At 45.3% G+C, this 15,489-nt stretch overlaps 1 protein-coding gene across 1 annotated transcript in view; it reads left to right on the top strand.

Annotated features, from left to right (window-relative positions):
- The window catches only part of LOC147112763 (trafficking protein particle complex subunit 3-like), a 53,953-nt gene extending 38,677 nt beyond the window's left edge, over window positions 1-15,276 (top strand). Inside the window, exons 4-6 of the mRNA XM_085996232.1 lie at window positions 1,124-1,223; window positions 5,537-5,719; window positions 14,588-15,276. Coding sequence (XP_085852358.1) covers window positions 1,124-1,223; window positions 5,537-5,719; window positions 14,588-14,713 — 409 coding nt within the window. The 3' untranslated portion in view covers window positions 14,714-15,276. The remainder of the gene's footprint in view (window positions 1-1,123; window positions 1,224-5,536; window positions 5,720-14,587) is intronic.
- The last annotated feature ends 213 nt before the right edge of the window (window positions 15,277-15,489 follow it).

The raw sequence follows: 15,489 nt of genomic DNA, 5'->3' as shown, positions 1-15,489 counted from the left end.
AGGCCATTTAAAAGAGATAAGCGTGTGGAGTTCTGTCCACTTAATTAGCACATTAATTAGCATTTCAAAAACAAGTCAGTAGATTGGTTGGCACCAACCCTGTCCTACAGTAGTAACTAAATATAGGCTAGAAATTACACATGGTGTAGAAATGGTTAATGCATTCATACAGCATTCCTCTATCCCCCATTTTAATGGCGACATTAACCTGTTACATTAAACTGGGTACCATCTTCATTAAAATAACAGACAGAAGAGTATCAGACAAGATTCCATTTTAAAGGACAGAAAATAACAGTCTGTGTGCCCACAATTTCCAATCATGTGCTCGCTGAGAGAGCTGCTCCCCCCTGGAAGTGCAGGGGTACAAATTCAGCCCTATCACACCTTTGTGGTAAGTGTTCATCCATTAATATTGCAGTAATTTCTAGCCTAATATCACAATAGAAATATCATCTTAACTGACAGTCATTAGGATCAGGTAATCATCTTAAATATTGTACCATGAGCAAAAACAAGAGTGAATTTAATGTAGGAAAATGCCCCAAGACGCTTCAAAAAGATAAAGGATAAGAATGGATGTCAAGCCAGAGAAGGAGATATTGGGAGGGGTGACCAAAAGAGATGTGTTTTAAGCAGGGTCTTAAAGGAGTAGAGGGAGCTGGAGAGATAGAGGAGTTTAGGGAGGGAATTCCAGAGAGTGGAACTTAGGTGGCTGAAGGCACGGCCACCAATGGTGGGGTGAAGGGAGGGAGGATACAGAAGAGTCTGAGGCATGGAGATTTAAGTGTTAGTTTATAGGCCCTCCTAACAGTAGCTATACTGTTGAATAGAGTAATAATCAAGAAATAATAGGAGCTTGTAACAAAGGCAATGCAATAATCGTGGGGGATTTTAATCTTCATATAGATTGAGCAAATCAAATTGGCAAAGGTAGTCTGGAGGACAAATTCATGGCATGCATTCAAGACAGTTTCCTAGAACTAAGCTAATTGCCTCAACCACTTCCTGTGGTAGCAAGTTCCACATTCTAACCACTCTCTGAGTAAAGAAATTTCTCCTTATTTCCCTGTTGCATTTATTAGTAACTATCTACTTTTTTACTTGTTTGTTTTCTATAAAGGGGTCACAATATTGGCGCAAGGCTGGTGGAAGATTTTCTGGCTCGATCAAACATTGTACAGTGTCGTAATTTTCACGAAACAGTAGAAATAATTGCTAAGGTAACATTTTATTGCACATATTGGGGGGAATTTTAACCTCCAGAAACGGGTGGGTTTGGGTCGAGTAGGATGTAAAAATGTCATAAAACTCAAATCCGAATCCAACCCGCCTCGAATACACCCACCTTTTAAAAATTAATTCATGGGATGTGGGCGTCGTTGGCAAGGCCAGCATTTATTGCCCATCCCTAATTGCCCTTGACAAGGTGGTGGTGAGCTACTTTATTCAACTGAATGGCTTGCTAGGTCATTTCAGAGGGCAGTTAAGAGTCAACCATCATTGCTGTGGGTCTGGAGTCATATAAAGGCCAGATCAGGTAACAACAGCAGATTTCCTTCCGTGAAGGACATTAGTGAGCCAGATGGGTTTTTACAACCATCTGATAGCTTCATGGTTCCACTACTGATACTAGCTTTGTATTCCAGATTTATTTAATTAACTGAATGTTAATTCCCCAGCTGGGATGGTGGGATTTGAATTACTAACTGGATCATTAGTCCAGGCCTCTGAATTGCTAGCCCAGTAACATAACCACTATGCTACCATAATTCTGGTTTTAATGCAGGTGGGATGAGGGACAGGCAACCAACCCACTCCTAGGAGGCAGGTTGCTCATTTAAATATTTTAATGAGGTTGTGTGCCTCAGATCTTATCTCTATTTTAGGTTTAATCCTGGCCGGCTAGATTCCCCGGGCCTTGGGAAACCTGGCAGCTAAAGGGAAGTGAGGACTGTTGCGTGGAACAGGTAAGTGCTTTTTCAGCACTGCTTGTGGGCCAGGAGGAGCAGGTGTGCTTCCCCGCCGGCCGACCAAGCTAACCTGCTTCCCACCCTGTGATCAGCCATCCTCCAGGATCGGACCCCTCCGCCACAATCTGATCTCCCTCCCGAGTCATGATGTCTCACTGACCCGACCTTTCCGATCCCCTGACCCACTCCCCACCCCTGGTCTTTCCGAGTCCTCCCATCCCCCTCTGTGCTGTGGCCTCCGATCTCCCACCAACCCTTTTGATCACCCCCGCAACCCATCCTATATCCCTCCCGACCCTTCCAATCTCCCTCCCAACTCGTCCGATCTCCACCCCCATCCCCCCCCCCCACACACTCTGGCCTCCAATCTCCTCACCCCCAGCCTCCAATTCCGCCCCTTCAACCCTTCTGATGTCCCCTGACATTCCACTCCAATCTCCCCTCCTCTCCCCCCCCTCGCCTTTTCGATCCCTCTCTCCCTCCTCTCTGCTCCCCGGCTGCGGCCTGGTGCTGAAGGCCTACCCGTCCGACAGCCAGACAGCTTCTCAATTTGGCTGGCTGTGGCCAATATTCGGAGACAAAAAATGAGGCCGTTATTGAGAAGGAAATAGATTGTGAGCTATACAGCAGCTCATCCAAACATTGCAGTTGTTATGATTCCTGCTACGATTCATAGATCAGTTCAAATATTAATGGCTGTTGAAAGCATTCAATTTCATCATGCAATAGCTCAAGAACTAATTCGGTCAATAAAGTGCATTTGCATTAATAATAAAGCTGCAATTCCTGTACATTGGCTATTGCGCAATATGTCAAGTGGAAATTCAGAACTGCAGAGATTATTCATTCTTCTGCTTACTGGCAAATCAGATCAATAATGCTTACTTAAGATCTTACTGGTGATATCAGAGTTTTGCACCTCTAGGCCCCAAATTTTCTTAGGGATGCCAATGGGAGTTGTACCAGGTCTCTGTCATTTCCGGGATTTTCCAGGAGGCCCTTGTAAGAGGTGGAACCAGTGCCCATCCCTTACAAAGCCAGTGATGTCAGGGACGGAGCTGGTGGTATGGATTTGCCAAGTCAGGAGTTCCTGCTCCCTTGGTTCAGTGAGGATCCAATGTAGGATTGGCGATCCTTCACTGAGAAAGGTGAGGTGTGCCAGCCTCCATGAGCAGCAGTTGGCCCCACTGAGGCCAGGGAAGTAGCCTGGACCCCGCACACCCCACCCAAAAAAAAAATAGAAATATATATATTTAGAAAAACAGATTTGGATCAGCCCCTTATACGGGGAGCCAAGGGGCTGCACAATGGGGTCTGGGGGAGGCCTGGGTAACCTTCACCCCCCCACCACAATGGTGGATTGGCACCAGATTTTCTGGCTGCATTGGGCAGGCAGGTGCCAAAAACACACCCGTAGTAGCGCAGGGGCCGATTAGCTCCATGCAAATGAGGTGCCCTCCTGCTGGCTCCACAAACTCAGTGCTAGAAGACATAGGTGGGTGTAATCTTGCGACCATGGCTCAGAGATTTTTTAGGGCTGTATGTGTTTTCTTCTCCGATGTTCCATCTTATTTCTTCCTTTCTGAATGTGCTGATTAATACTGGAACACGGTTTCACAGACACCAATGGCAATTCATTAGCTCACCACAAGGGTTGGCTCATGTGGGAGGTTGGACAGTGACTGTTAGGAAGCTATTCAACCACTGACGCCATAACAACCCAGTCCAATCTTGGCCTCAGTTGATTTCTGCAGATGTATATTTTCCAGAAAAAAAAGAAAGAACAACATTACATTTATATAAATCCTTTCATGACCTCAGGACATCCCATAGTGCTTCATCGGCAATAAAGAAATTGTGGCCAGAGCCTGTGTTATCTCCTCTCTGACTTAATTCAACTGTCTCGAGTGGATGCCATCAGGGCCCTGTGACTTAATCACCTTGAGTTCTGCTATTTTATTTCAGAACCAATTCCTTTTCTACAAATTTCTTGGCATATCCACATTCTCCTCTAGTGCACCTAACTTCTTACTTCCACCATCATCTGTAAAAACCGATGCAAAATATTTATTTAAGGCAGTACGGTGGCATAGTGGTTAGCACTGTTGCCTCACAGCGCCAGGGACCCGGGTTCAAATCCGGCCTCGGGTGACTGTCTGTGTGGAGTTTGCACATTCTACCCGTGTTTGCGTGGGTTTTCTCCGGGTGCTCCGGTTTCCTCCCACAGTCCAAAGATGTGCGGGTTAGGTTGATTGGCCATGATAAAAATTGGCCCTTAGTGTTAGGGGGGATTAAATATGTGGGGTTACGGGGATAGGGCTTGGGTGGGATGGCTGTCGGTGTAGGGACCGGGCGCTAGGGTTTGGATGATCAGCCATGATCTCATTGAATGGCGGAGCAGGCTCGAAGGGCCGAATGGCCTACTCCTGTTCCTAGTTTCTATGTTTCTATCTTCATCCTCTACAATTAGACTCCATTCTGCCGTACTGTCTCTTCAACTACTTTTTAAAACTTTTTATATGTTAATAAAAGCTTTGACAGGTTCCTTTTATATTATCTGTTGATCTTTTTTCATGTTCATTTTTAGCCTTTCCAATCTCCCTCCTATATTTCTATACCCTGATGATTATCTTCAGTATGGTTAACCTTACATTTACCATAAGCCTTCCTTTTAAGTTTTAGTTTAGTTGTAATCTCTCTACTTACCTAAGAAACTCTATAACTTGATGCATCCCATTTTAGCCTTCTGGACTATATGTATTTTGTACTCTTATGCATCTCATTCTTGAAGATTTTCCACTGTTGATCTGTCGACCTGTTTGGTAACTTTTCTGCCCAGTTAATTTGGGCCAGATCCTTTTTTTATCACACTGAACTTTCCTTTTCCAGTCTAGTAATATTACATTGAACCAACTATGTTGTGGTTATTATTTCCCAACTGTTCTTGCACTCTCACATTTCTGCAGCAACAAGATATCAGGAGGAGGTTCTAAGGGCGATCATTACTTCCGGACTGGCAGCCACAACTGCTTCTATTTATTCTCTCAAGAATAATCTTGCTCAGGGCTTTCAGGACTTAATTAGGAATATCCAGACTGTTGTCACACAGACTATTAGCTCAACTGAGCCCATGCCCAGGACAACAAAATCCAGTGGGCTCAGTGGCAACGGTTATCAGCGGGCATGATCCCAGTGTACTTGCTGAGATCGCATCCCTGAGGAATTTCATCCCCATTGTATTTGAGGGAATTTACTCTGATGACTAACATATGGTAAACTTTTAGCAGTTTTGAAAGAGGCTATTCTTAATTATTACAGTGTGCATTTTCTCTGAAAACTGTATTTAAATTGCTAAGATCTAGTCATCCATTTAGATTGATGTATTTGGCTATGACAGGAGGGGAAGGCAAGGAGAAAAATGGCTAAAAAGACTAAAATAACAACAGAAAGTGCCCACTGCAGAAGATATTTGCTGAAAGGACATTTCTGATTGTAGTTCCCCAGACTGCCAGGTCAATGTGGTACAAGGCAGAATAAAAGTTACTCTGTTTTTTGGTTCTCAGGTTGCTTTCAAGATGTACCTTGGGGTGACTCCTCGTGTGACCTTCTGGACCCTAGCTGGAGATGATTGCTCACTATTCCTGGAGAAGAATCCGCTGATGGGCTACGTGGAAATACCTGACAAGCACTCCTATTTGCTCTACTCCAACCTGATCTGCGGGATCCTGAGAGGGGCACTGAAAATGGTACAAACATCAAGGCAGCTCAGAAAATAGGAGAATTGTTTTACGCAAAGGGTTGTTGGAGCATGAATACTTTGCCACAGGGAGTGGTTGAGGCACAGACCATCTTTTAAGGGAAAGTTGGATAAATATTTGAAGGATAAAAAAGTTCAAAAGATCAGTGTGGTGGGATTAGTTTTGGATTGCTCTAGTGAAGAGTCACCTCAGATACAATAGGTCAAGTGGTCTCCTACTATGGTAAATTTCTATGGATAAGAACATAAGAAATAGGAGCAGGAGTAGGCCATTCGGCCCATCGAGCCTGCTCCGCCATTCAATGAGATCATGGCTGATCTTCTGCCTCAACTCCATTCACCGGCCCTATCGCCATATCCCTTACTAGTCAGAAATCTATCGACTTCTGTTTTGAATATACCCAATGACTGAGCCTCCACAGCCCTCTGGGGTAGAGAATTCCAAAGATTCACCACCCTCTGTGTGAAGAAATTTCTTCTCATCTCAGTCCTGAATGGCCTACCCTTTATCTTAAGGCTGTGGCCTCTGGTTGTAGACTCCCCAGCCAAGGGAAACATTCTCCCAGCATCCATCCTATCAAGCCCTGTAATAATTTTGTATGCTTTAATGAGATCCCCTCTCCTTCTGAATTCAAGAGAATACAGGCCTAGTTTACTCAATCTCTTCTCATACGACAGTCACACAGTACTCCAGGTGTGGTCTCACCAAGGCCCTATATAATTGGAGTAAGACTTCTTTACTCCTGTACTCAAATCCTCTTATAATGAAGGCCAACATACCATTTGCCTTCCTAATGACTTGCTGCACCTGCACATTCACTTTCAGTGACTCATTTACAAGGACACCCAGGTCCCTTTGAGCATCTGCATTCCCCAATCTTTCACCATTTAGGAAATACTCTGCCTTTCTGTTTTTTCTACCAAAGTGGATAACTTCACATTTATCCACATTATAATCCATCTGCCATGTTCTCGCCCACTCACTGAGCCTGTCGAGGTCCCCTTGAAGCCTCTTCACATCCTCTTCACAACTGACACTGCCACCTAGCTTTGTATCATCAGCAAATTTGGAAATGTTACATTTATAAATGAACTGTTCTTCTATGTAAGATTCTAAGTTTGAACACAGTTCTGTGCTGAGTTAGCTGATGTTGGTATTGGGTCTTAGTTAGTGTTCCTGGATTAGGGAGGAGAAAATCAACAAAGGTTCCATACAGTGGCACCATATTTCTGCCCATCCTGGTTCCCAGAATTTCATTCCATTAAAAATTGTAAGAGAGGAAGGATATTGTTAGATCCGTGGTTCAGTGGATAAATAATTACACGGATGCTGTACATAAACAAATAACAGGTCTTTACTGGAGGAGGGTAATCTCTAGACTGGGGTACAGAGGCATGTGCACAGCTTATATACCGGTGTGGTCACTGCCGGTACTACAGTATACAGGAGCTGTAAAAAGTAGTTCTGACTTAAAGCACATACACTACAATTCCTCCCTTTTTAGATTAATAATACCCCCTTAATATTCAAATAACAATTACATTTTTACATGTACATTCAATAACAAAAGTCCATTTATAGATTCAGTCTTTGGGGCGGCTTCCTGACCCTTTCGGGATAGCGCCTTTCCGGAGGTTCTTGTTCTTGGTGCAGAGGCGATTCTGACCCCCTTTCATCGGGTAGTTCATCGGGTTCCACTGCTACTGGGTCTGAAGTAGATACTACCGGTATGTCGGGTTCATCCCCAGGTACTCGAGACATGGGGTTGACGCATTCCTGTGATGCTAAGATCTGATCGACGTGGCGTCTCACAATGTTCTCCCCGACATCCACTGTGTACATTAATGGCCCCTGCCTTGTACATATCGTTCCGGGTTGCCACTTCTCTGTTCGATAGTCCCGGGCCAAGACTGGTTGCCCTACATTGAAGCTCCTTGTCGGCTTCTCGTTGATGTGTTGGAATTGTTTGTCCTCCACATTTCTTCGCACATTTGGTCTGAGCAAGTCCAGACGAGATCTCAACCTTCGGTTAAAGAACATCATGGCCGGGGTCTGGTTGGTAACTGCATGTGTCGCGTTTCGGTAGGCTAATAAGAAATTGTCCATCTTATGCTGTAGTGGAATTTCCTCGTTGCACTTGGCCTTTATCGCCTTCTTAAAGGTTTGTACGAACCTCTCAGCCAATCCATTGGTGGCTGGATGATACGGGGCGGATGTGTAATGCCTTACCCCATTCCTTTTCATGAATTTTTGGAACTCGTCGGACACAAACTGTGGTCCATTATCAGAGCAAATCTGCTCTGGCAACCCGTTTCTGGCAAATATGGTCCGTAGGACTGCAATCGTTTTCTCTGTAGTGGTTGAAGACATCTTTATCATCTCAGGCCACTTTGAATGAGCATCCACTGCTATTAAGAACATTGAGTCCATGAATGGACCAGCGAAATCAATGTGCACCCGTTGCCATGGAGAGGAGGGCCACTCCCATGGGTGTAGAGGGGCATGTGGTGGTACATTTTGGACCTTCTGGCATCCTAAGCAGCTCTTAGTTAGGTCTTCGATTTGTTGATCGATTCCCGGCCGCCACACATAAGCCCTAGCTAGGCTTTTCATTTTCACTCCCCCCAGATGACCTTCATGTAGCTCATTTAGCACTCTCTCCCTTAACTTGGGTGGAATCACCACTCTGGATCCACACATCACTGTCCCCTGGCATACTGACAGCTGTTCTCTTCTGGATGAGAATGCTGGCAACAGTGAGTCGCCATGTGCTGGCCATCCCCTCACCGTCAATTCATATACCCGTGACAGCGTCGGATCATTGCGGGTCTCCTTCTCTATATCCGCGTTTGTTACTGGCAATCGTTCAATTATCGACGAATAAAATATCTCGATAGGGTCCACTGCTGGTGCTTCCTCCACAGTAGGCAGTGGCAGGTGCGATAGCCCATCAGCGTTCCCATGCTGTCTCGTGCCTTTATATTCTATTTCATATTGATTCGCCCCTAGAAACAGGGACCATCTTTGTAACCGCTGTGCAGTCATTACTGGCACGCCCTTCTTAGGATTAAAGATGGAGACAAGTGGTTGGTGGTCAGTCAGCAAGGTGAACTTCTGTCCATGCAGATAGTGGTTGAATTTTTTTACTCCCCATACTAGGCTGAGGGCCTCCCTGTCAATCTGGGCGTAGTTGCGCTCGGCTGAGGTTAGTGACCAAGATGCAAAGGCTACTGGCCTCTCCAACCCATCTGGGAATTTGTGCGACAGCACCGCTCCAATGCCGTAGGGTGATGCATCACATGCCAAACGAATTGATAGTGCTGGGTTGAAATGGGCCAACACCTCTTTTGATGTGATCAATTCTTTACACTTCTGGAAAGCTCGTCTACTTTCGTTATCCCACTTCCATGGTACCCCTGTTTGCAGTAGGGTGTTCAGCGGGTGTAATACCATAGACAAATTTGGTAAGAACTTGTGGTAGTAGTTTACCAGCCCGAGGAACGACCTCTGTTGTGACACATTTTCCGGTGCTGGAGCCTTGACTACTGCCTCTATCTTGTCAGGGGACTTATGTAACCCCTCTTCATCGATGAAGTGGCCGCAATACGAGATCTGTTTCTGGAAAAACTCGCACTTGTGGCGATTAGCTCGTAGCCCATATTCCTTTAATCTGGCGAGCACCTTCTCCAAGTTAGCGAGGTGATCACCATCATTTTCGCCCGTGACCAAGATGTCGTCCAAATAACACTGGGTCCCTGGAATCCCTTGCAGGACCTGATCCATCGCCCTTTGCCAGATAGCCGGAGCCGAGGCTACTCCAAACACCAGCCGGTTGTATTGATAGAGACCTTTATGGGTGTTGATCGTAAGGTAATGTTTCGAAGCTTCTTCTACCTCCATTTGCAAGTACGCCTGGGCTAGATCAATTTTGGTGAAGCGTTTACCACCAGATAGCGAGGCGAAAATATCCTCAATTCGTGGAAGCGGATATTGCACCGTGTGAAGGACTGGGTTCACTGTCACCTTAAAATCCCCACAGATGCGAACCTTCTTTGGTTCCCCAGGCGTATTACTCAACGACCTCTTCATTACAGGAACGATGGGTGTAGCCCACTCGCTCCAGTCCACTTTGGACAGTACTCCTGAACGTTCCAACCCTTCCAGCTCTGCTTCAACCGCTGGTCTGATCGCATAAGGCACTGGTCTGGCCTTCAGAAACTTTGGGCTTGCATTATCCTCTATTTTAATTGTTGCTGTTATTCCTTTTAGTGTTCCTAGTCCCTCCTGGAACACTTCTTTTGCGTCAGTTAGCATTTTTGACAGTCGTCCAGATGTGACGTCGTCATCCTTTTTGGCCTCCACCTTCAGTGCCTGTATGGAATGCCCATCTAAATGTATCTTCCGGATCCATTCACGTCCTAGCAGTGGTGGTCCTCCATTTGGCAATACATATATATCCATTTTAGGTATTTCCTGACCTTTATATGTCACTTTCACCCTTATTTTTCCTTTGGGGTAGACTTTTTGCCCCGTATACGTCTTCAAGACAATCTCTGTAGCTTTCAAGGGTATGTGTGAAAATAGCCGCTTGTAGTCGCTTTGATTTATGACTGTTACAGCTGACCCTGTGTCCAATTCCATTTCCACTTCGACTCCGTCTATCTTGAGTGTAACCCAGATAGTCTGGTGATCCTCCATTTCGGTAACCTTATGTAGTTTCAGACAACCCAGCTCCTTGCTTCCGGAGTCTGTGTCACTTTTCTGTTCATCTGAACCATTGTCCATCACCTGGTGTACCTTTTTGTACTTCTCCTGTGGAGATTTCTTACTGTTGGTTTTCTTCCCAGACCTGCAGACTCTTGCTATGTGTCCTGCTTTCCCACACTGTCTGCACACTTGGTCCTTGAACCAACAATCTTTCTGGTCATGTGTTGTTCTGCCGCAGCGATAGCACTTCCCTGTTCCATAGGTCATTTCGTTGGTGCCATATTCTTGCGGTCTCCGTTGTATCTCTGCAGCGCCCCTTGCGGCTGCTTCGTGTGATACTGCCATACTAAAAGCTTTGTCCAGCGTAAGGTCCTTTTCTGATAGAAGCCGTTTCTGGGTTCCTTCACTTTGTAGCCCACACACAAACTTGTCCCTTAACGTGTCTGCTAGTCCCGCTCCAAACTGGCAGTATTTCGATAGCTTGCGCAGTTCCGTTAGGTACTCAGCATTGCTTTCGTCTTTGTGTTGGTTCCTTTTATGGAACTTAAATCGTTCTGCTATCAGCAGCGATGTGGGGTTTAAGTGGTCCTGTAGGATTTCTACTATGCTTTCAAAATTCTTGTTTACCGGCTTCTCTGGGGTTATTAGATTTCGCAGTAACCCATAAGTTTTTGCACCCATGGAATTTAACAGAACCAGTGCTTTATTAGCATCTGGCACTTCATTCGCCCTGCAGTACACCTCAATACGTTCCACATATGTCGCCCAATCTTCGACTTCATTGTCGAACGTAGAGATACTGCCACTCTTCGGCATCCTTGGTTGTGCGTTAACTATCACCAATGGCGCCTCCCATGCTTCCCCTTCTTCTCCGCTGGCACAAAATGGCATCTCCCGCGCTTTCCTTCCTTCCCGCGCTCACCCGTCTTCTCCGCTGCGGCTTCGCAAAATGGCGTCTCCCGCACTCTTCCTTCTTCTCCGCGGCTCAATGGCACCTCCCGCACTCTCCCTGCTTCTCCGCGGCTCAATGGCACCTCCCGCGTTCTCCCTGCTTCTCCGCGGCTCAATGGCGTCTCCCCTTGCTTCGTCCCGCGGACCCTGATCAGCCCGTGATCCCTGGCTGTGCTCTGTGCATTCTTCTCTTGATATTTGTCGACGCTGCTCAGTCTAGAACCCGGCTGTTTCTTACCCTCTCTCTCTCCGGTTTGCAGCATTTTTCCTCGACACCGCTCGGTGATCAACCCCCGGCTGCGCCCTGCTCTCTTCACCCTCTTTCTTACCCCGTCGACGCTGCCCGGCTCTCTCTCTCTGCCGTCGGTCATTTCCAGCCGCCGCTGCTCGGGAAGGGTCTGCTCTGGACCTGTCGTTGGTCTCTTACTGTTCATTGTGGCTGGGGAACCAAGCCCGGCTCTCCACAGCCTCCCCAGCGAGGTTGGATCTCTGCCTGACTGCTGGGCGGTTGCTCGCGGTCGACGCCCGTGTTCCTGGACACGACTATTTTTTTTTTTATGTTGCAGGTAGATTCGCATCAACACTCGTCGCCACTGTTAGATCCGTGGTTCAGTGGATAAATAATTACACGGGTGCTATACATAAACAAATAACAGGTCTTTACTGGAGGAGGGTAATTTCTAGACTGGGGTACAGAGGCATGCGCACAGCTTATATACCGGTGTGGTCACTGCCGGTACTACAGTATACAGGAGCTGTAAAAAGTAGTTCTGACTTAAAGCACATACACTACAGATATTCCTTGTTAATACATCTAACAATAATAACTCATACCACGTGGTATCTACTTTCAAGTCCACAATCAGGACATAAGTCCATTTCCAATTCATGTTATTATCTCCTATAAAAGTACACTTGATAGTTGTTTGTAGAATCTCCTTTTGGAGCACATGTCTTTTCAACAACAAAGATAGGGGCCCTGAAAATCCACAAGGTTTGGTCCCAATGGCTATACCAGCACTCAGGTGGTCCTACAGGCTGCAAATAATGAATGAAGAACTATCTTCTTTTTAATTCTCTCCCTTTGCCACCACTGCAATTATTCCATCTCCACCCTGTCTTCAGGTCAAATCCAAACCTTCAATGCAGAACACATCTTATAACCTCACTGCACATCAGACCTCTTCGCGCCAAAGAGACTTCACAAGACATTACAAGCTCCAGGAGCAAATGAACATGAAATCAATGCACCTTTTATTTTATTACAATGATCTTATATGTTAATATTAGCCATCCTACTCCTTCTTCACACTGTGTTTTCTGCCATCTCAACTGTGACAATGGGACCGAATTTGCTGAAAAAATAATGGCGTGTAAAAGACACACACTGTTATTAATGTGCAAAGCGGCCAGCAACTTGTGGCGAGCAAGAGATACTCCGTGAATTGCGAATCACCACAAGTTGCTGGACAATTTGCACAACTCCACCGTTAGCCTCATGAAAACAGCATCTCACACTTAACCTTCCCGTGAGTTTCATGAAGTTGCTGTATTTGCACATGAATTGCCCATTAAACTCACCACAGAGAGTTAAGTCTAGTAATTAACAGCATAAGTATCCTTTCAACGATGTGATAATTGTTAATGACTTCCAATCAACCTCTCCGGCCCAAAAAATTAACAATTAAAACTATAGCGTCTCATTCCTCAGGTTGTGAATTGTTGTTGGTGATTTTAAAAAGTCAAATTAAAAATTTTTACATTTATTTTCTTACTTTTCCTGTCTGTATCTTTTTTTCTCTCTCTCTTAATCCAATCTTTCTTTCCCTCTCTTTATTTGTCTTTCTGTACCTGATTTGACATTGAATTCACCCACTCTAATTTACCCTCCTTCTCAGTCCTTCCTCTGTTTATTTCTCAACCCTTTAATCTCATTGGTTAAGGAGATACACTGTTGGTCCCATCGGTCACCAAGGTCCCAGATGCGTCATTGCCCTCACCGTGCCGTTATCAGCTCGCACTTCCAGTAACTTCCAGGGCAGAAAATGTCTAACTAACCAGGCACGGTGCGAGATGCCCCTTCCAGCAAACTCCAGCTCATTATTATTGTCCTTATAACTCTTTTATTATATATGATGCTTTCAGGTCTTATGCACTATAGGTGAATTTCCTAGGAGCTTCTCCTGCTTTGCCACTGTAACTTTGGCAGAAACCCCAGTTACACATGTAGACAGAGTTTGTGCTGAAGTTCCAGCAGCAGAGCAGGAAAAGCCCTGAGGAAATTCACCACATGATGAACAACAAAGGCACAACCATAGTCTAAGGGCTGGATTTTCATTCAGAAGTCGGGAAGGAGGCGGGACTACAACTTTTGGGTTGTAGTCCCGCCTCCATCGAGATGCGGCCAATCCACGCGATTTTCACTTGATTGACCTTGTTGAGCCCGCCCAGTGGGCTCAGCAGGCCAATTAAGGGCCACCCGGAAACAGGTGACATCACAGACTGAAATTTCATCTGTCAAGACGTGTTGACAGATGAAATATCAGTGTTTCACAGCTGTTTGAAGCTGTCAAACACTGAGTCTTACTTCTAACCTGAGTCCTTCTACGCAGACTCAGTTAGAAATCTCGCCGGCACTGAAAGCTGCAGGCTGTCACTTTTGACAGCTCGCGGCCATTCTGCTTTCTGTGCCGGCTGAATGATGGACTCCCGAAACCCAGAGGAAGGAAGGCTGTAAAGGTAAGTACAGGTAATTTAAACTTCTTTACACACTTTAGACACACCAAACACACTTACCTTTGCACTCATGCACCCATCACTCACCTGAACACCGACATCTCGACCCCTCCAAGTCCTTCAACCCGACGGCCCAACTCCTCTAACTTGGCGTGGTTTGGAGCTGTCGGGAATCCCATATGACAACCTTCAAAATAGGGATTAGGCTAAAAACTGCCTGTTAACTACCTGTTAACAGGCAGTTAATTGGCACTAATCCCTTCCCGCCTCGGGTAGGTGGGTCCCAGTGCAGGGCGGGTACCCGCCTCCTTTGAAACTTACATGGAGGTGGGTTTTGGGCGGGATGGTGTCGGGACCCCCGAATTCGGAATTTTATCCCCCCGCACGTCTAAAAGCCCGCCTCACGGCACACTGAAAATCGACCCCTAGGTATCTGACTGGTCTACACATCTGTATTTCCAGGTTCGTCTACAGGTGGACGTCGAACTTCTTCAGGACTCAGTGAAAGATAACAAGGTAACTGAAATAAGAATGAAGCTGATGAGAAGACGTAAAGTGGTTCTTACCGTTGGGAAAGAGCAAGAATAGTTTGACATTTTTGTTGGCATTTTAAAGTGTCTATTGCTGTACCGACAGAGAGGGTGGCCTAGAAAAACCCTTCACGAACTTTGAAGCACATTTTTTCATTTATTCTTCATAGCACCAATTTCAAATAGACAACTGATATAAAGCATGAAGATCTGCAATGTCAGTGGAAGAAGCGTTCTGACCATTGAAATAATCTCTGACCGTTATCTTCTGGTTTGACTTCTTATTTATGGTTTAGCAATATAAGTAATAATGAAGAAGCTTCTGTGGGTAAATGTATGCACAGGAAATTAAAACCTTGAACTATCAATACTGCATGAATTAAAGCATACTAATGATTAATAGTTCAGCACCATATAAGGCTCTCACAAATCATGTATGTTTTTGCATAGCTTGAAACAAATTTCACTGTGCCCGGGCTTCAGACATCTTAAAGATGATTGTGTAGGGTAACTATGTTAAGTGAGTACCATTAGTTAAAAACACTCAATGAATGATAATACAAATGTTATTAATATGCACACAAAGTGAATCCTACAATGAAGAATAAACAACTCCTGTATACTCACTATAAACTATGGAGTGGTACTTCAGAATATATAAAGCACAAATCTATTTTCATCATTTGCGCTTAATAACTTACAAAGGAATTGACTCTCAACCTAAAAACATTGCAAATGTGATTAAATCTACCTTAAGGCCTTCTTTGACTGGAAGGGCTGCATGGACCCGCATAGCCACTGCTTACTGCCAGTCTGGATCTCTGTGAGCAGGAT

The sequence above is a fragment of the Somniosus microcephalus genome, chromosome 9, assembly GCF_052327205.1.
Source record: "Somniosus microcephalus isolate GS21.2 chromosome 9, FLI_Smic_1.0, whole genome shotgun sequence".
NCBI classification, from domain to species: domain Eukaryota; kingdom Metazoa; phylum Chordata; class Chondrichthyes; order Squaliformes; family Somniosidae; genus Somniosus; species Somniosus microcephalus.
Note: the sequence above shows the minus strand (reverse complement) of the source record. Positions and strands in the feature narration are given on the sequence as shown.